Here is a 20,577-nt window from a genome sequence, read left to right as displayed (position 1 = left end):
CAGACAAAAACATTTTAGACCTTCAACATTCCTGGTTCAACATTCCCCCCAAGCTAATTATTCATTTCCTAAATGCTGAACAAAATTAAATTAAAATTAAATATATTTTATTAATTAATTTGTCAACTTCATGATCGAAAACAGATTTTAAAATGTCCCCTGGGTTGTATAAACAATTTCATGAGAGATTCACGATTTTTCTATCCATATTTATCTACCTTGTTTAGTAGGTTACTGACACTTTTTTCTACACTTTTCCTATTTCAGTTATACTGTAATACTAATAATAATGTTATACTGTGAAATTGGCATTATTTCCATGGAAAACAAATGAAATAAAAGATCACAATGCAAGAACTCTGTCCTGAAGTCCAACACTTTTGTTTGTATTGACTGTTGCGTTTATTTAGTTTGAAAGTACTCCACAGGTTCTAACCTGTCTATTACATGAAATTATTAAACCACAACTTCCATAAACGTGTTTGAATCAAATTTACTGATTAAATTTTTTAACTATTTGATTTGATGCTCCTAAAAACAAAAAGTCTAAACCAAATTTCAAATGTAAACATTTCTAGTAAAGACTAAAGAGGAAAATATGCGTTACTATAAGAAACTAGAGTAGAAAAAAACAGCAGCTGGTTCATAATACTACATAATTATTTATTAGCTAACTAGAAAAGAAATGTCACAGATTTTCAAACATGCACCTTCTAATATTAGCTGTTAACATCACCTAATATATATTTATAACTTGTTTTTGACTAAGAGGAGCTCTGATTCACTCTCAGTTGTTTTAAGTGGTGTGTTCATAGATGATCTATGCTAACAGGACAGTGTGATGCTGGTGTAAGGGGTCAGTGTTCCAGCAGAAAGCGAAGCAAGCAATCCTGCAGCCCTGATTACGAGTCACTGAATCTCTGATCATTTCCACAAAAAGAGACTGTCTGACTGCAGGTTGATTGTAATGGATAAATAATAATGTACAACCCACATTGTAACTGTCTGTAACTTGACCCTATCATAACCACACACTGCTGTAGTGCAACCCAGTAGTTTTCCATATTGACCTTGTCTTTTAAATTGACTTGAGGGAAGTGCAGTAAAATATAAAATGATTTAATTGTCCGTTCAATGTGACATCATCTCATCTGATTTGCAAGAGCTGTCCTTGAATAGCATCTGCGATAAAAAATGTATTGATGAGTTTCTGTCTCCTTCAATAAATGACAGTGGTGTCTCATGGCCTATTTCTACCTAAATACAGCCAGGTATCAACAGCACAGTACAGCAAGACTATAAATGGCTACTGACCCATGAAAAGGGATGTTTTAAAAGACACTGCATAGGCATGTGACTGAGTGGAAGTAAAGAAAATTTAAAAGAGGCAAATCACCTCTCTCAGGAAAAGAAAAGAAACATAGATCATGGACTTTTTTTGAATCATTGCACTATACATACTTGTGATGACCATGTCCCTTATGGCATGGATCCTTAGATCCGAGTCACTGCGCCACTGTGACAAAAACTACATTGCACAAATATATTTGCACTGCATGACAACAAAACAGATGGCCACTCAATGCTGCATTCTGTTATAATGGGAACGCAGATGATCTGTTTGTTGTCTTATACAATACAGAGTTTTTATTGACAACAGTAAAATAATTTAAATACCAATGTCTTTCCTGTTAGCATACCCATGGAGCGTTCATGTGTGTGCCTTAAAGCAGAGATGCTAATTCAACTTTACCTCAGCAAACTGCACCAATTAAAAGCACATCATCAAACTAGGCTTAGAGGATAATGCTGTGCTGTACCAAAAATACCTTTGCAGCAGCATTTACTGCCCAGGAGCAGTGAGAGGCAGCATTTCCCCTGCTGGCTAAGCTATGATATTCCTGTCACATTTTGGTGGGGAGAATGAAGAGAGAAGAAAAAGAAGAGGCGGATTGCTTGTTTATGCTGCTGCATCTGTCCTGCTATTGCCGAAGGGGGGGTAGGTTGTGAATGACTGAGACAGCAGAGCAGCTGAGTGAGACTAACAAGTGGTTGCCATGCAGCAGGAGCAAGTGTGTGCGTGCTCTTGGAGGGAGAGATAGAGAAACAGAATGATAATGAGTAGGAGGCAGCAAGTAAGGAAGCATGAGGAGAGGAGCTCTGTCTCTGAGAGAAGGCACATCTCATAGGTTGATCCAGCCTTGACATCGCTTCTCTGTTTCTCTCTTTATCTCGATATTCTTGTTCAAATGAGAGGTTAGCCTAGCACATTGACTTTGCCAGCAATGGGTGAATTAAAGGATATATATCTGAGGGCTCCAAGATGGAGGAGTTGCTTGCAAGAGACACCAGCAACAGGTCTGTAAGGATGGAACAATAATGACGGTGAGACGCCTGCTTTTTCTTCCTTAGACATCCACACTAAAGAATCTGTCAATGCAGTCTTTCCTACCTCTTTTATCCTGCCTCACTCCCTCCCTCTCACCTCTCTCTCCCACTGTACTTGTGCAGTGTCCTCCTTATCATCCTACTTGCTTCTCCCTCATCTGCCTTTCCCAATTCTTTCTGTTCATTCCCCCTGTCGGGTTCACATTCTCCCTCTCTTCTCCAACCAACCCCTACTAGTCTCTCCCTCTCACCTGAGCCACCTGCTGCTTGTGTTCATGTGAAAGATTTGGAGGTGAAAAAATGACAGACGCAGACTTTTTGTGACCAGATCAATTAATGCTTAGTTATTTGCCTTTTTATGTGCAGTGGAATTACTATGTCTGGCAGGCATCTCCTTACAGTCAACAGGTAGAAACAGCTTCTATACACGTCACTGGTTTGCTTATGTTTAACAGCTGTCTATGCACTGCGACATACTGTCTTTCTAACTGGACTTAAAGGAAGGCGATCATCATTTTCCCAAACCCATTTTCCTTCAATCTTCGACACTTTTCTGTTTATGTTTGCTTTTTGAATTTTTCTCCAATATTATAAGAGGGGCAAAGAGAGAGAGAAACATCGAAATGTCTCTTGACATCTCTTCGGTACTACTGTATATTTGACAAATGCTTTACATTATAAATACCAATGAATCTTCATGTTTCATTGTCTGCACATAATTTAATTTGGCATTTTCCCTGTTATGCCTACTTACTTGTTTCTTATAGCTTGTGCGTTAGTGTTAATATTTAAATGGATTAAATGCATCCACTTTGCACAAGAGAAATGATAGTACTAATCTGAAGCCATTGTGTAATCTCTGCCCAGGTAACATGCAGGCTTCTAAATGCCTGACCCTATCAGAAGAGAGATGAGGAACCTACATCCTGGTTTACCATGTTTAGTGTCCACTACAACCACTCCCTTGCTGCCATGAGCGGAAACAACATGATGGCGCACTCTCTCACTCTGGAGCAGAAGACAGCATTTGCCTTCGTGGGGATGCTACTGGTGTTCCTGGGGCTGCTGATAGTAAGGTGTTTCAGGATCCTGCTGGACCCCTACAGCAGTATGCCCTCCTCCAACTGGGCTGATGGCATCGAGGGACTGGAGAAAGGGACTTTTGAGTACGCCCTCACTTAACACAGGGACAAACACATTTGTAAACATCCTCACAAACACAATGGACACATATATGCACATACATAGACACAAATATGCTTTCACACATGCAAACACACTTAGGCCACAGTTCTGCACAACCCCTGCACCTAACACTGACACACCACTAAAACACCTCTATGACATGAACTCAACTAAGAGACTGAAGCTGTGTATGTTGTACAATGTGTGTGCACTGTTAGTTCAGAGCCGGTGTAGAGTCTCTCACCGGCTGTACACCAGACAATGTCTGTTGTGTGTGTCTGACCCGATGGGAGGCAGTTGCTGTGTGAGATTCCCTGCCCTTTTGTTGAGGGGGCGTGCTTTCAGCTCATCGATTTAAAAAAAATAAATAGCTGAAACTCCCTTTAACCCATACCTGTAGGTTGAATGTCTATAGATGGGAGGAGGTGGATGCTCATGGGACGGAAAGGGAAATTATGGTGCAGTAGGATTATTTACATATAGTTTGAAGACTCAGGGACACGATTCTTCATGTGAGATCAAAATGGAAAACAGAGTGGTTCCACCTCTGCACAACAGAGCTGTTCTGCACCAGAATGTATACCGTATGGTTGTATACAGGGTATTATGTCAAACTAGCTTTTTTTGGACTAATCCAATTCAATGTGTTGGTGATCCATAGGGATGCTGCTGCTGCTGCTGCTGCTGCTGCTGCTGTGTGTACAGATCCGTTTCGTGGTATCTTGGTTTTTGAAATAATGCAGTGAATGGACAACTGAACAAACTGTGATTTACATTATGGTGTTACTGTTTCTAAATGATGCAAAAACAACTCACAGAGTTTACACTGCTGCTGAGTTTGAGTGATGGTATACTGTATGTTGCCACAATTATGTGAGTGAAAGAAAACTGTTTACTTTTGACAGCATGTCTCCAAAGACATATGATGTTTATGGACAGTAAATAGCTTCAATTCTCAAGCGTTCTGTCTAAAGCTTGGCTAATATAACCTAAGAACTTTCAGGGGAAATGAGGATTAGAAACTAGGATGGACTCTCTCTTGCAGCGCTGCTAGTTTTCTGATGACGAGGAGAAACTCTCACTACTGTACCTGTCTGCAACGGAAAAGGTCACATGGACAGTGGAGATGGAATGTCTGTCAGCACTGCACCTGAACATCTTTTTACTCTTAGTCATCCTCACCCATTCTCACTTGCTCTCTTCCTTCCAGACAGGAAGCCAGAACTAAACAGAATTTGTGTAATTCGACAGACTGGCCAGAGTGTTCCTTTGTTAATTTTTACGGTCCTCACTGCTGTGAATCTGCCTTACTGTGACCTTCAATGGGTTTATGTGCCTTCATCTAGAAACATTAGAGCACCTGTTTGTCTTTTTGTCTGCTTGTGTGTGTGTGTGTGTGTGTGAGATAAGTGTGTGTTGTGTGTGGCATATCATGATGATAGAGAGTGTGGCTCCTGACCTGTTGCTTGCCCAGCTGATGATAGAGATTTCTCATTGATATAGATTTGATTCAATGTGAAATAAATAGAATTTCTTCACTTTAAAATATTGTTGGTCAAATCTTTACTTTTTGGCTCTCTTGTTTCAACCTGCGGAGCATGCCACATAACAAAAATGTGTTTGAGAGATTTATAAATTACCCTATCATTTTATGTGACAATCAGAAAAAAAAATCAAATTCTTTTAAGCATTTTTTATTCTCTGCTGCAGACAGATTGGAATGATAGGCAGGTTTAGAGGTGAAGATAGACAGGCAATGATAAATGACAATCAAAATGTCACATTTAGATTCTTGTAGATTGCTATAGGTGTGTGTGTGTTCGTGTGTGTGTGTGTTAGTGTGCATGATCTGAGATAGCCAGTAGCAGAAAGTGATACACACAGGTTGTGTGATTAAGGAGGCAGATTCTGGTCTGCAGAACAAGCTTTTTTCCTGTGGCCAGTTCAGTTTCAGAGGCTAGGCCACCTCTGGTGCACACCTTGCTCAACACACATCCATTGGGAATGCAGTCATTATTGTAGCATTACCTCTGTCAGCTATGTGACATCCTTATCTGAAATCTGTGTTTGGAAAAAAAGGACTTTTCTAATTCTACCTACATGCCCAGTAACCTTAAAAGACAAACGAACCCATCTAGTTACAAGGGTTATAAATCTGTCAAACAAATATGTCTGCTTTGCATTACATCTCGGTGTGAGGTGAAGTCCTATGTTGTCTGAAGTTTATTTAAAATAGAAGACATCAATTTTTCTATCTTGAACCAAGGAAGAAAAAAATAATAATAACCTGGTCTTTGGATACTAGGGCAATAACAGGCCGGCACTTACAGTTAAACTGTACATATTTCCTGTTCTTCTGGATGCAACAACACACATAAATATCAGGAATAAACAAAATGATTAGAAATATGAATCTTTCATGTTGATTATTTTCCTTTAGGGACATATACAGTAAGTGATTAGGACACTAATGTAATTACACTTTGGTTAATGGACTTCCGTGAAATGGGACCTGACTGCTTACAGAATTCTTGTTACGGGATGGGACCAATGACTCAGCCAAATAGTGTACCTTAGCTTTCCCTGATTATCAATCAGGAGTTTTATTACTTGTGGTCTTCGGACCTCACAAGCTGCGTCCCTGATTTGTTGTGATAAGATGAAAAATTGTTTCTTTTACCGAAGTTATCTAAACAACAATTAATACTACTTTAGTACAGTAAATTCCAAAAATAAGATTCCATGTTAAATAACTATGTTTTTAGAAGTACATGGAAAAAGCAGCATTGCATGAATTTTATGCTTTCATTTTTGATTCATACCATGCAAAATAACTTGATATAGAATAGATCGAATAGATCAGATGCTGCATAAGGAGACAGGAACTTAATTCCCTTTCACAAACACCGAATGCCTGGTGTTCAGAAATAAGCTGGAGCCAACTTGAAATCTTCGTTCAAGTAAATGTGAGTGTTTTGCCTATTTGAGGACTGACCTAAGGCTGTGTTTTTAGAAGATGGTGGATGTAACACCTGCAGTGGTCTGTAAGAATGGTTACGTCAATGATTGACTACCAGGATATATTAATATTTTATAACAGTTATTAATGATTATAAAGCTTTTACGTTTAATCATTTACTTTTAATAGGCCCGACACTTCACTTCAGCCTGAACTAATATGCTTAATTCTTGGATATCCTTTTGTTGGGTATTTGCAGGTTCATGTCATGCCTTCTACCCCCCTCACCCCCCACCCTACCCCCACTCCCCACCCAAGAAAAAACAAACATATTATATACATTTAATTGAAAAAGTAAAAAATTGAAAGCAATGTGGGATCCAAATCAGCCAAATACCAAACATAATTACATACAGCATAGTGTAATACTTTTTAAATTTTGATAAATCATTTCAAACAAATCTAAATTTATGCACTACATTTAAACTGAACCTTATATCTTACATATGAATAAGTTAACTTTATATACAGTCCAATAATTACGCCTCTTACTGAACAGGTCACAGTCTACAATTTTTTTTCCATAGCAAAACTAAGCCAAAATAAATCTGTGCATGTCATGTTTGACTGGAGATTTTCATTTTATTTATGACTTAGAAAAACTATTAGTAGCTCTATGCTGACTGGGTTAGTAGCTGAGATGTTCATTGCAGCCTTTTGATGTAGTATCAGGAATCATATTTGCTGTTATCTGCACTTTGGATTTAATCACTTTTTACACTTGGCAGTAAGCAGAACAAGGTTTGATAAATGGTGCAGTGTTTTTTTTTTCCAGCCTCTTTTGAGCCCTTTGCATGCGAGAGTGCAGATTCCCAAATTGGAGCATATGCATCCTCTGCTGCAGACTCTTTATAGATCTCTGAGGAGCATGGCATACTCTGAATTTACTCAAGCGGAGCAGACAAAAGTCTAGCTGCCCTGATAATAAAAAGAAATCCCCTTAATCTTAATTCCAAACTATGGGAGTGTCACCAGGGTCTGAGGATATCTTAACTGCACAAAGACAACTACAGTGTAGCAAAAGAAAAATCTAGTCTGTCAAACACTAAATGAACTCTAAATGTTACACAAACTTGAAAATTATCATCACTGCTACCAGTTAAAATTACCTGTTGCAGTCTAATTATGACACAAAATTGAAAGAGATTCAGTGGCAAGAAGAACTCACTGCTCTCAATGTGGAAAAGGTTTTTTCCAGCTTCACTAGGTCAGAATCATTCATGTAAAATGTCAGACTAATTTACGAAATCACAACTTTAAACAATTCTGTTCTGAATCTGATAAAAATTCTACAATTGACAGCTGCCTTTCCGTTTGTACATAAAACACATATAAACACAAAGGAATATTTTTCTCACTCTGCAATACAGCCAAGGTCAGATTTCAAGTCATTATTTTGCCTTTCACTGTGTGCATAAATCAGCGAGGTGTATAAGTAATAAGGAAGTTTACCTGTTAAGAGGTCTTTTAAAGGCACTTTAGAAGTCATGTGGCTGTAAAGAAGTGCCTCCAGCATGTTCCTGTAATTCATGGTCTCATATTAACTCTCATTTTCCTCATGAATACAGCCGTTCCTTCTGCACTAGCTGACCTGTCAACTTTCCTTCTTAATGCTTTGTGGCAATGAAAATCTATGGTGATATAATTTATTCAAACAGTGATATAAATCTTATTGGGCCCAATATCTTAGCTGTTGAGAGTGATTTTGCCCTTGATATCCCACCCATTCTATTGATTAAATCCTATTGGTAATCCATCTGTTATGAAATTATCTTCAGCTTTATCTTTCAATTCTTCTCTCTGGCTAAATACTACCCATAGCCTCATAAACTGCCACTTCAGAACAGCATGTGCTGTTTCTCTGCACTTCAGACAATAATATTAGTAATCATTTCTCCAGAACTCAAGCAATGCCTTTATCTCCCGTTTGGCTTTTATGACTTGGTTAATCGTTAAGCAATGCCTTTGTGTCCCCTAGGATGGAGCAAGGACATATCTGACACCCCTTGTTCAGTTTTCTGAGGGTTGATCCAGAGTGTTATCCAATAGCTGACAGCCAGTGTATGACCCTGGATACAGGGTATAAAGGTAGGCCATCTGAGACAAACCAACCTTACGCACAACAAGCTCAGAGCAGCAGAAGAGAGCTTTATACGTTTATTCCTTGCCTACTACTATACATCAATAAAACAGAAAAAACATACCGGCTAATGCAGTGCTGTGCTTTTATTAAATACTCCTGGATTACTGAAGACTTAAGACCTACATTGCTGTTTTACTGTTGAGTGTTTAAACCTGAGAATCTCCTTCAGCATTCCTGATGGAGAGGTTCAAGTCAAACGGAGGGGAGCATGTTAACCCCGCCTATGATTCCACTCTGGATGAACCCCCTGTCTATGAGGAGACCAACTTCTCTAATGGGGAACACCGGGCGGTCCGACCCTCGGTGGTCAGTGCCTTTGGTCATGATACTTTAGACAGAGTGCCCAATATTGACTTCTATCGCAATGCAGGCAGTGTGAGTGGTCACCGGGCTGTGCGACCATCACTACAGGAGCTCCACGATGTATTTCAGAAGGTGGGTGCATGTCAATAAACGTCCTCTCTTCCTTTCACTTCCTTTTGTCATTTTGTTTCCCTTGTAATGTATGTTCTGCACTCATTTCCCTTCCGTTTCTCATGTTTGTCCTTCACCTCACCTTCTGCAGAAAGTAGCTTTTCTGCCTGAGTCCCAAATACAAGCCACTGACTCCGTAACTGCGGTCTGTAATTTGCTCATGAGCTACACAGTCTAATCTCTCATCTTAAAGACTCAAACCACAGTGAAATTAGATATTTTACAATTGTTTAATCATTGAAAGAGCATCACTTTCATTGTCTACAGCTCCATTGTGCACAGTAACCACTTTGCCTTAAGACTTGCGAAGCAAAAAAGGACTGAACATTATTTTTGAAACTCAAGAGCCATCCAAACACTTGACACAGAGTTTTCAGTGTTTCTATTTGGCCAATGTACTGCCTTATGTTGTAAAAGAGAACGGCTTATAGAGTACTTTGTGTTTTATACTGTAGATGGACCTAGATTAGAATGTCTGAACGGATAGAAATGACAGATGTGTTCAGTCTTTGCCAGGAAAAAGATGTAAGACATTATGAGTAATTTAATTTTAGACAGACTGTGAGATATAGAGAAAAATGTTTCATCAAGGACGAGTAGAATAACTATCGTGCACTTAATGTAGAAGTATTTGGCTGTAAACATATGCATCTCAAGTAGTCCAAGATTTAAAAGACTCAACAGAATAGTTGCCCACAAATACAAATCTCCATGCCACTACTACTGAAAGGCTGACAACTTGTTGCCAAAATTTCTTTATCTCAGTAAATGGAAGTGCAGTGTGTCTGAGAGGTTTTACTAAATCAATGCCAGGGTTTAACAGCCAGTATTCATCTTCATAGAAAGTTAAAATGAGGTTTGTTTTGTTCTCTCCATTCCTCTTGCACACTTTCAAGGACAGACACAGAGCAGTGTAATGTCTCTGCAAATGCTTTATCAATCTTTATCCAAATCATACCACCAGACGGTCTCCTCTGTTCATGACAGAGAAGTCAGGAGAAAGCCAAACCAACATCCCTACATGAAAAGACCCCCATGACGCGACATAAAACACTTTGTGTAAGAGGCCAAAAAGTTTGGTTTAATTACACTCTTTATCTTACAAATAAAAATGTATAATAAGACAATAAAAATTATCATAAACATATCCCAGTTCGATATATCAAGATAAATGTATTTGTTTTCCTACATTGTTCCAGCAGAATAGTGCAATCTCTGTGTCTGATGGAGAGGAGGATGATGGCCAGAGGAGTAATGGGGCCCCTTCTGATGATCTGGAATCTGCCATTCCGCCTGACAGCGACAAAGGAGCAATAAAGTTTGGATGGATAAGGGGTGTCCTGGTGAGTTATGTTGGGTCCACATAATTGTGACCTGGCAAGAGGAGGCTCCATGTGTCTCAATAACACAGCGGGGCCAAGTGGGGCTTTCAAGTCTAGAGCCTGGGAGTAACTGGCTGATCATCAAAAGATCAATCAAAAGCATCAAACAGCCCCAGATAATTGTGTTTGTCACTGAAATGGCAACTATTGTTATTACATCAAGGATGCATATCTCTCTTGGCATAATAATAAATGAAAACCCACAAGAAATAAAAACCCAAACTAAAGGAGTTTCTGTTCTTCTCCACAGGTACGATGCATGCTAAATATCTGGGGTGTCATGCTGTTCATTCGTCTGTCCTGGGTGTTTGGTCAAGCTGGCTGGGGTGAGTGTGACTAAAAGACATATTGCTCAAATGGGACATATTCGGAGACACGAAGCAAATGTGCCTGTGTGTGTGCGCGCGCATCCTTTCTACAACATTTGTGCATTGGGTGTGACATTCTTTTTTTTTTATTTGCCATTTTCCATGTTTTAAACAACTTTTTTCCTTTACTTCTAACACAGCTCAGATTAGGTTGGGAACACCGTCTTATATTGGCCTAAGAAACAGATAAACTTGAATTAGTTGGGTCTACTACCCTTCTACCACAGTCAACCCATTACTCATTCCCTAGATGTTGTCTGGGGCACATATCTGCATTTTGAGGATATTAACCAGTAATTCCAGGAACTAAAGAAAATCTAGGGGTTATATATTATTCTACTCATTAGCAGGGAGCGATTGAATTGAGGCAGTTTCAAACTACAATAAGTATGTTGAGCTTCCTTAAACATCTACACCTACTGAATCCAAATGTCTGTGTGTAAGGGAGAGAGGCAAGAAAAGGAGAAAGGGGAAATTGTGTGAATGGCTTCATGAGTGTGTCCATTGCCTAGGAACCTGTCGATCGGTAGCAGCTTTTGTTCAGGCGGCGTAACTAAATGGTTTTAAGAAGCACTGAACCCTGCAGGCAGTAGGCAGAGCAGGTACAGAAGATACTTGCCACTTACAGCCTGCAAGCTCCTGTGGGACTTTAACTCTCACAGCGTTTGAAGGTTTCCGCAAAATGGATGGTTTTATTTCAGAATCAGAGGTTTATTGATTTATTTTTTTTTGACTGGCCACCTAAATATAATAGATGTGTAAGTTGTTGTTTTAAAATAATTAATGTTACTGTGTAAATTTCAGGTCTGGGCATTGTGGTCATTGCCCTCAGCTGTGTGGTCACCACCATCACCGGCCTTTCAATGTCTGCAATTTGCACTAATGGTGTGGTCAGAGGAGGTACGAAAACATACTCACACGAGAAAGCAACAAAACAACTGATATTATCCACTGACTAAATCTTTATGTACGGAGAGTCAACAGAGTCATACAACCCAACATAACATAACATACACCTATTCTGACATGAATTTTTTCCAGCCAGTGTGTAAACTGAACCTCACTGTCACCTCTTGAAGCCTTTTCTCTATTTTGCAATCCACTTAACTGGTCCTGGCAGGAAATCAATAAATCACTGATTTGTTAATCAATCATTCACTTTGTGTGTGTGTGTGTGTTTTGTAATATCAGGAGGGGCCTACTATTTGATATCTCGCAGCTTGGGACCAGAGTTTGGAGGATCGATTGGTCTCATTTTTGCCTTTGCCAATGCAGTGGCTGTAGCCATGTATGTAGTAGGATTTGCTGAGACCGTGGTCGACTTACTGAAGGTGTGTGATGTGTTGCTCAGGTGAACGGAAAACAAATATGGAAAATGTTGCATTACAAGATATTTTACTGTACGCTTCCATTCCACCTCCCTCCCTTGTGTTGCAAACAGGACAATGCTGCCATAATGGTGGATGAAATAAATGACATCAGAATCGTTGGGTGTATTACAGTGGTGCTGCTGCTGGCCATATCTGTTGCTGGGATGGAATGGGAGGCCAAGGTGAGAGATCAATTGCATGCTGTGTGTTTGCCCTCCTTAAATGCACAGCCATGACTCAAACATTCAATTCTTTTGTCCCCAAAGGCACAGATAGTTTTACTCGTTATCTTGCTGGTGGCCATAGGAAACATGTTCGTAGGAACAGTCATTCCTGCAACCACAGATAAGAAATCAAAAGGGTTCTTCAATTACGACAGTAAGACGCTTTCTCTGAACCAATCTTCGTCAGACAGAAAACAACAATTTAATCTCTTAATTTTCTGCCCTCTCTACAGCCAAGGTTTTCTCCGAGAATTTTTTGCCAGCGTTTAGAGAGGGCGAGACCTTTTTTTCAGTTTTTGCCATTTTTTTCCCTGCTGCTACGGGAATCCTGGCAGGTGCCAACATCTCTGGAGACTTACGGGTACTTTTTTCATGCAGAGGTCTTTCAAAGTGAACCATGCATAAGATTTATTAGCTGCTTTGGTGCATAGGTTACTTACCAAAAGCGTGAAACAGTTTTGGAAGAAACACTTCATCATATTCACTCTTATGAAATCTTCTAACACTTACGCTGTGCTATTTAACAGGATCCCCAAGGAGGGTTACCTAAAGGTACCCTGCTGGCCATCCTGATCACTGGTATCACTTACTTGGCTGTGGCCCTTTGTGTCTGTAAGTACAAAAATACCAGAAATGTTGCTTTTTGGGTTTTTTATAATTATAAAAATAAACAATTTCCTTTTTAGAGATTTTTGGCATATACAGTACAATACTTAATATATTTGTATGTATCTTAACAATGATACTGTTATTACCCCAGAAAGCCATTTTTCTTGATCACACAAACAAAAGTTTAAACTTTGTCTAACTGATTTGTTGTTAGGCTTCCTAACTTTCCTAAGCAATGCAATTTTTCTTTTCTGTAATTGGTCAGCTGCCACAGTTGTCCGTGATGCCACAGGAAACATAACGGACCTCGTTACTCCTGGTGTCCCATGTAATGGTTCAGCCATAGCTGCTTGTGAGCTTGGCTATAATTTCTCTTCCTGCGAAGTGGAAAAATGCAACTTTGGCTTGATGAACAACTTCCAGGTACATAGGTCCAAACTCTAATCCATGAATGTAAGAAGGGCTTTTGTTTCACCTCCAATCCTCTGTTCTTCTCATGTATGGCTCAGGTGATGACTATGGTGTCTGGGTTTGGACCCCTCATCATTGCTGGGATATTCTCAGCTACCCTTTCTTCTGCCCTGACTTCTCTTGTCAGTGCTCCCAAAGTCTTTCAGGTCAGTAACTCACCATATTTTTCTAAATGCAGAGCCCTTGTGATACATTTCTTAAGTCCTAAAAAACAAATAATACTATAGTTTCTAACCTAAGCTCTGTCTCCCTTTAGGCTCTGTGTAAGGACAACATCTACAAGGCCCTGTATTTCTTTGCCAAAGGTCATGGCAAGAACAACGAGCCTATCCGTGGCTATGTCCTCACATTTGTTATTTCTGTGGCCTTCATTCTCATTGGTAAGACCAGTTGTCTATTATGGCCTGGCCATAACGTCCCCTTGTCGTTACAGCAGCTAACACAGTTAAATTAAAACAAACTTAGCTTCTAATGGTAAAAATTAAGTATAAGAATCAAACCTTAATTCCTTTTTGACTGAGGTTTTCTCTATTCTGTAGGTGACCTCAATGCAATTGCTCCAATTATTTCAAACTTCTTCCTGGCATCTTATGCTCTCATCAATTTCTCCTGCTTCCATGCATCCTATGCCAAGTCTCCAGGTGAGTCTCTGCAGACAAAGCAGCTTATAAATAAAACATTTTGTCAGCAAGCCGAGGTAACTTTGCCTGTTAACGTCCACTGATAGCTGTTTGTTGTTGTTTGTTCGTTTGGTTTCAGACATTATGCGTAAGTGATATATCAAAACAAGAGGCATTTGATTTAAGATTTCCTTGGACAAATTCAGTTTTATTTTATAATCACATTTTATTTTGTTTCTGTGTTTCTTATCACTTTTCAAACAGTCTGTAGTTTTCTTCATTTTGTCTTTCTTCTGTCTTGTTTTTCCAAGGTTGGAGACCAGCATATAGATACTACAACATGTGGCTATCCCTGTTAGGAGCATTGCTCTGCTGTGTTGTTATGTTTGTGATCAACTGGTGGGCTGCTCTCCTCACATATGGCATCGAAATCCTCCTCTACATATATGTTACAGTTAAGAAGCCAGGTATGCTATGGGATGCATGCTTAGAAATGCATTTATCCTGATGGCATGGTAGAAATAAACTGCAAGAGCTTTACTCTTCTCTCCAGATGTGAACTGGGGTTCATCGACACAGGCGGTGACATTTGTAAGTGCAGTAAACAATGCGCTGTCTCTGACTGGTGTAGAGGATCATGTGAAGAACTTCAGGTAATTCAGCATTATAGATACAAATATATATGCTTCAAATTTATACAACTGTACAAAATCATCATTCACATTTTGACAAAAAAAGCAATACGATGAAAGAACATTTTAGGAAAAGTATCAACATTGTAAGATTTTCTTTTTCCTCAGGCCTCAGATGTTGGTATTGACAGGTTCAGCACGTACCAGACCAGCTCTACTAGACCTGGCTCACTCCTTCTCCAAGAACTATGGACTCTGTCTCAACTGTGAAGTATTTGTGGTAGGTTTACATTGTAATGTCTTTAAATGCAAACGCAAAACCTTTAATACAGAGGCAGCACATATTGTTTTTCTGAATCTTTATTTAAATATAAACGTTATTTTCAAGTCAAAATTACCACATGAAGCAAATTTAAAGTGTACAGAGCGCAGTGGAGATTCAAACAAATATCAAGCAGGGTTGAGGAAATTCCAAATGTCTAGAAGGCCAGGCCTGAGGTTTAGGGTCACTTGTATCTTCTGAATATGATGTACGTGGGATATGTTTCTCTCTCAAACACAGTCACACAAACACCTACATTCACATAAAGCTGTATGTTGTGCTCTCTCCAGGGTCTGAGATCCCAGGCCCTCCAAGAAATGAATGCTAACATGGAGAAGAACCAGCTGTGGCTTAGGAAAATCAATCGGAAGGCATTTTATACTGCTGTGGCCAGTGACAATTTCAGAGAAGGTGCTGAGAGACTGCTGCAGGTCAGTTTGGTCATGTTTATAATTTATAAACAATCCATAACCAGGTGAAATCCTTTAAATTAATGTGTAACCTGTGGGTTTTGATGGAGATATTTAAAAAGAAAGAGGTGTATTGGCTGGTTTCACTGACCTACTTCTTTCTCACAATAAAACACAAAGTATATATTGCTGTTCAATGACACTGGTCTAGACCAGACATTAGGATCTGACTGGGATATTAATGCAGGTGGAAGAAAAGGAGATAGTATGTGAGAAACTGGAAAACAATCTTATGGCTCTGGCTATCACACTCTCGAGATAAGGCCTGAGTTCATTGTCAGGATTGCTTACTTCAAACAGCACAGCAGATTAAAAGCTATAATTGATTAACACTGTACAGGGTTGGAGTCCCAGCAGACAAAGCGAGTTCTGCTGAGTGATGTGGCCATAACTTCTGGCAGTAAAACAGCTTCACAGTCTTCTTGACTAAAATGTTGTCTTTGAAAATGTTCTAGTTTCCAGCAAATAAAGGGTTTTCTCTTATGCTATGAGTGCCGTGATTTTCCTTACAGGCTTCTGGTCTGGGTCGTATGAAGCCTAACACATTAATGATAGGATTTAAGAGAAACTGGAGGACTGCAGGGGCAGAAGAAGTTCACAATTATGTGGGAGTACTGCAGTAAGTCACATGCAAACACACACAAGGAGATGTATCAATACCACACGTAATCATTAAAATATATAGAAGATCAGTGTGTTGAACTGGTGTTTTTATTGAATTTCCTTTTTCGACAGTGATGCATTTGACTTTGAGTATGGGACAGTAATACTGAGGATGAACCAGGGACTTGATGTGTCGCACATTATCGAGGCAGAAGGTTATTATGAAAACTTTTTTCAGCTGTGTGCATTTATCTTTTCTTACCTTATCATTTACCTAAGCTGGATTGACAAAAATATTGTCAAAAACAGCACAGCCACTATAGTTTTTATTCTAACAACAAGCTACTGTAACTGACTATAATAAAACCATAGCAATAAGCATATAGGCACTTTGAACTCCAGGTTATAAAATCTTTATGTAGGTCAGCTAGTCGAGAGAGAGATGCTAAAATAACTACAGGTTTACAGCTGTGCATGTAACACATATCCACAATAACCACATCTTATTAGAACTCTGACTGTGTCTTTCAGAGGAGATGCTGAGGGCAGCAAGAGAACAGCAGGAACTGGAGAATGAGATGATGACAAATGGAGAGAAGCCAAGAGGACTGTTCAGAAAGTCCAGGAAATCCTCTCAGCAAGTGCTCACGACCAGAGGTATCAGTCTAGGGGTTATTTCTCTCTGTGAACATCTTCCCTGACATTTTAGAAAGAATAAAATCCAAGCTACTTAAAGCAAAGGTTGCATTAACAGATTAGTATGTTCTTTAAATATGTTGGGCAGAAAGTGTTATCTACTGTATTTCACACTCATGCAAAGACAGCAATATTACCCATGAGTCATAGAATAAAATACCCAACATTTAACAAATGAAACCAGTGACATACTTTTACTTAGAAACTTCCCACTGAGATATAATTGAATTAAGTGCTCCCACTTAAGATTTCTCTAAGGATGTAATCGAATAACATGGTCCCTTTCGTTTCAGTTTGAAGAGCATCTCTTTAAGAGCAGCTCTTTAGCCGGGACAGCGGAGGGTGCTTGCACACATACATAACTGAGCTGTATCTTGGCAAGACGGCATTAGTATCTGCAGAGCATTAGGCCTGAGTGATGGCTGTTCCTGCTAATTTTGAATAAGCCTGGTGGTTTATCCTACTTTCCATGTTCACTTAACTCTCCACTCAATACAGTAAATTACATTACCTCCTACAGGCACTCTTCTTCATCGTGCACGTACCTTTTTTCTCTCTCAGTGTCAGTGTGCAGCCCTCCACCCCCGCAGGTTGCCAAAATGAATGAGAGGCTGTTGGAGGCCAGTACTCAATTCAAGAAGAAACAGCCCAAAGGCACCATTGATGTGTGGTGGCTGTTTGACGATGGAGGTAGGTTTGGTTCCCCTATCTCGACTATAGGTGTAACTCATCACATCCTCTGCGATACAAATGCAGGAAATCTGCGATTAGAGAAATCTGACTGAATCAAGTAAATAATGCTTGAATAAAATGAATAAAACTAAAGATTGTAAAGTGAAAGTCATTAATGTATCTCAAACACAGACCAAACAACATTTATCAGTTCCTCCGTTTGAGTGCTTAGGATTTATTGTGTAATAATATCAAATTTAAAATATAATCATAACATCTGAAATCTAGTTTTAGTACTGATTAAAGCTGATTTTTTTCACCAAATTCATGGAGATGCTTTCATATTATTTGAGCCCTCCTGGTGACAAACAGATAAACGGACAGTTAAAAAAACATAACCATCTTGGCACATTTTTGTGACAATAAAACCAAATGGAATCATTTATAATATAACAGAGATGCATCTCCCCTCTCTTAGGTCTTACCCTGCTTCTCCCCTACATCCTTACGACCAGGAAGAAGTGGAAAGACTGTAAATTGAGGGTCTTCGTTGCAGGGCAGCCTGGACGTAGTGATCTGGATAAACAGGAGTGAGTAAAACATTGTATATACCTCAAGGGTTTTATATACCTCTATATCTCAATGGGTGGAAGTTAGATTTGACAAATGAATTGGAAACATCCAGATATAAATATATGAACAAACGTTATATGCCTTTATAGGAAATGATATATTGCATTAACTGAAAAATAACTACCAACATTTATATAAAAGTTAATTCAGTGGATAATCTGTCTTCCAGGATGAAGTCCCTTTTGCACAAATTCAGAATTACCTGCAATGATGTTAATGTCATTGAGGACCTCCATGCCATACCCAGCTCGGACAGGTAGCTGCGTCTTACAGCAGACCAGATGGTGCAGGAGTAATATCAGCAAAAAGTAATATCAGTAAAAATATGAATTTTTTCCACAGTCACCTCATATTCTTATCTGCTTTCCTCCAGCTTGAGAAAGTTACAGGACATGATTGAGCCTTTCCGTCTGCATGAGGGCTCTAAAGACACTGCTCAGGCTGAAGCCATACAGAGAGAACAGCCTTGGAAAATCACTGACACAGAGCTAAATACATTTGAGGAAAAGGTAAAGCAACTGAAACCAACCTAAGAGTTTGTAGTTAAATTATGTATTACCTTGGTTTTTAGTTAGTTTTCAGAGAGGGGGTGCATTAAACATACAAAGTTTCCTTTAATTTCAATGTTCAAAATTGCTGCTGCTATTTTACAGACCAACCTCCAGATACGATTGAATGAGGTGCTTCAGAATTACTCCAAATCAGCCAATCTGATCATTGTGTAAGTACAACTACAGTAATTGTTGACTGAATGAATCAAGTGTGGGAAGAAACAGGTCTAATATATTGTCTCCTGTGCAGGAGCATGCCTATTGCTCGTAAAGACTCTATATCCGATTACCTCTACATGGCCTGGCTGGACATTCTGACAAAGGACCTTCCACCAACTCTACTCATCAGAGGCAACCACAAGAGTGTGCTTACCTTCTACTCCTGAGCACCTTGCAGGCTGAATGGCAGAGAAATAGAAAACTAGAAAAACAAAACTGGTAGCCATAGACAATAATAAGGAACCATATTTATAAATAGTACAAGATCCTGGATGATGTCATTCATTTAACATGAAAGTAACCACAGAGAAGACAAAGCACACTGTCAAGCATACTTATGTTGGTTTGTTGCATGTTGCCACAGTAAATGGCTACTACAGTAACTTTTTAACAGTTCTGCTGCACGACAAGACTAGTTTTGGGTAAAATGCATTTTATGACTCTGAATTCATAAATGTCAAGTTCTAAATGTAAATTTTGGAGCATGGGCAAAGTTGTAGTTCTTTTGGATGGGTGGATGGCTGGATAGATAGATGGATGGATGGATGGATGGATGGGCGGACAGACAGACAGACAGACAGAATGATAGATAGATAGATAGATAGATAGATAGATAGATAGATAGATAGATAGATAGATAGATAGATAGATAGATAGATAGATAGATAGATAGATAGATAGATAGATAGATAGATACATAGATAGGCACAAATCATGTTTTCTAATGTAGCCTTATAACTTTAATAAACAAACACAGTAATAAAAGACTTTCAGTGGTTACACAGAGTAACTGTGTTTCCTGCTGGTGTAAAATAAATGTATATAGCAAATGTTTGAGTTCACTAGTTCAAAAACCTTTTCATAAATGATTAACAGCACAATATGAACTATATCAGGTCTTTTAAACCATGGAACAAGGGTTTGATTAAATATGAAAAATTCTTTGATATTTACTGAGTTTAAAATGTGCTATTATAAAAGCTGTTTACCTATTCCTCATTATGCAGTATAAATAAGTTACCATCATTGTACACTTTTTCCAAGGAAAGATAAGCAACACCTAAGAATGCAAACCCAGTTCCTCTGTATGTTTTAACCTATTGTATATCTCCCTATTTAAGTATAAAATTGTGATTATCTTGAATATAACATTAATTAAAAAAAACGAGCAGTTGTTTTTCTTTTCTGCCATTTATTAGTTAATTAGGTGTTATAAAGTCTATGAACTTAAACAGAAACCCATGATATTTAGTGCAAAAGTGATGTTTTCAATGTCCTCGTACACTACAGTAAGCATAAACCTTTTATCTGTGACCAAAGATGTCTGAGTTGACAGAAGTACTGAAACAGATCTCTAAGAGAATGTTCTTGCTACTGGAGTGTGACAGTGGTCATACTGTATGCACATCTCAATTATGAGCACAGTGAATATAAACTGCATTGCTGATTTAGTCAAAATGGGGACAGAAGAATGCTTTAAGATCTAAGACTTGGGATCATTGGGGTCCTCTAAAAAAAGTTTACTA

At 38.8% G+C, this 20,577-nt stretch overlaps 2 protein-coding genes across 4 annotated transcripts; both read left to right on the top strand.

Annotated features, from left to right (window-relative positions):
* The first annotated feature begins 1,863 nt into the window (after positions 1-1,863).
* On the top strand, positions 1,864-6,766 carry ctxn2 (cortexin 2). The gene is made up of 2 exons (XM_067495928.1): positions 1,864-2,385; positions 3,256-6,766. The coding sequence occupies exon 2, from the start codon at positions 3,325-3,327 to the stop codon at positions 3,568-3,570; it is 246 nt and encodes an 81-aa protein (XP_067352029.1). The 5' UTR covers positions 1,864-2,385; positions 3,256-3,324; the 3' UTR covers positions 3,571-6,766.
* Positions 6,767-8,707: 1,941 nt separating this feature from the next.
* slc12a1 (solute carrier family 12 member 1) lies at positions 8,708-20,161 on the top strand. Of its 3 annotated transcripts, XM_067495919.1 has the most exons (27): positions 8,708-9,170; positions 10,197-10,268; positions 10,409-10,552; positions 10,842-10,917; positions 11,764-11,859; positions 12,151-12,290; positions 12,401-12,511; positions 12,596-12,707; positions 12,787-12,914; positions 13,081-13,165; positions 13,428-13,585; positions 13,672-13,779; positions 13,890-14,013; positions 14,173-14,274; positions 14,565-14,720; positions 14,807-14,906; positions 15,054-15,165; positions 15,498-15,638; positions 16,190-16,296; positions 16,413-16,495; positions 16,812-16,937; positions 17,538-17,666; positions 18,127-18,238; positions 18,451-18,537; positions 18,655-18,790; positions 18,935-19,002; positions 19,083-20,161. In XM_067495919.1, exons 1-27 carry the CDS (start codon positions 8,913-8,915, stop codon positions 19,216-19,218), a joined length of 3,207 nt encoding a protein of 1,068 aa, XP_067352020.1. In that variant the 5' UTR covers positions 8,708-8,912; the 3' UTR covers positions 19,219-20,161. The 3 variants fall into 3 exon arrangements, with proteins under 3 accessions (XP_067352020.1, XP_067352021.1, XP_067352022.1); XM_067495920.1 differs by lacking the exon at positions 10,197-10,268 and having other exon boundaries at positions 8,709-9,170; positions 19,083-20,160; XM_067495921.1 differs by lacking the exon at positions 10,197-10,268 and having other exon boundaries at positions 8,709-9,170; positions 10,412-10,552; positions 19,083-20,159.
* The last annotated feature ends 416 nt before the right edge of the window (positions 20,162-20,577 follow it).

The sequence above is a fragment of the Channa argus genome, chromosome 2 (genome assembly GCF_033026475.1).
Source record: "Channa argus isolate prfri chromosome 2, Channa argus male v1.0, whole genome shotgun sequence".
Lineage (NCBI taxonomy): Eukaryota > Metazoa > Chordata > Actinopteri > Anabantiformes > Channidae > Channa > Channa argus.
This window is presented reverse-complemented; position numbering and strand designations above follow the sequence as displayed.

Coding starts and splice junctions, on each gene's coding strand:
- ctxn2 (XM_067495928.1), top strand. CDS start 3,325: ATGTTTAGTGTCCACTACAACCACTCCCTTGCTGCCATGAGCGGAAAC.
- slc12a1 (XM_067495919.1), top strand. CDS start 8,913: ATGGAGAGGTTCAAGTCAAACGGAGGGGAGCATGTTAACCCCGCCTAT. Junction 14,721..14,806: donor TGTTACAGTTAAGAAGCCAG/GTATGCTATGGG, acceptor TCTTCTCTCCAG/ATGTGAACTGGGGTTCATCG. Junction 16,496..16,811: donor GCACATTATCGAGGCAGAAG/GTTATTATGAAA, acceptor TGTGTCTTTCAG/AGGAGATGCTGAGGGCAGCA.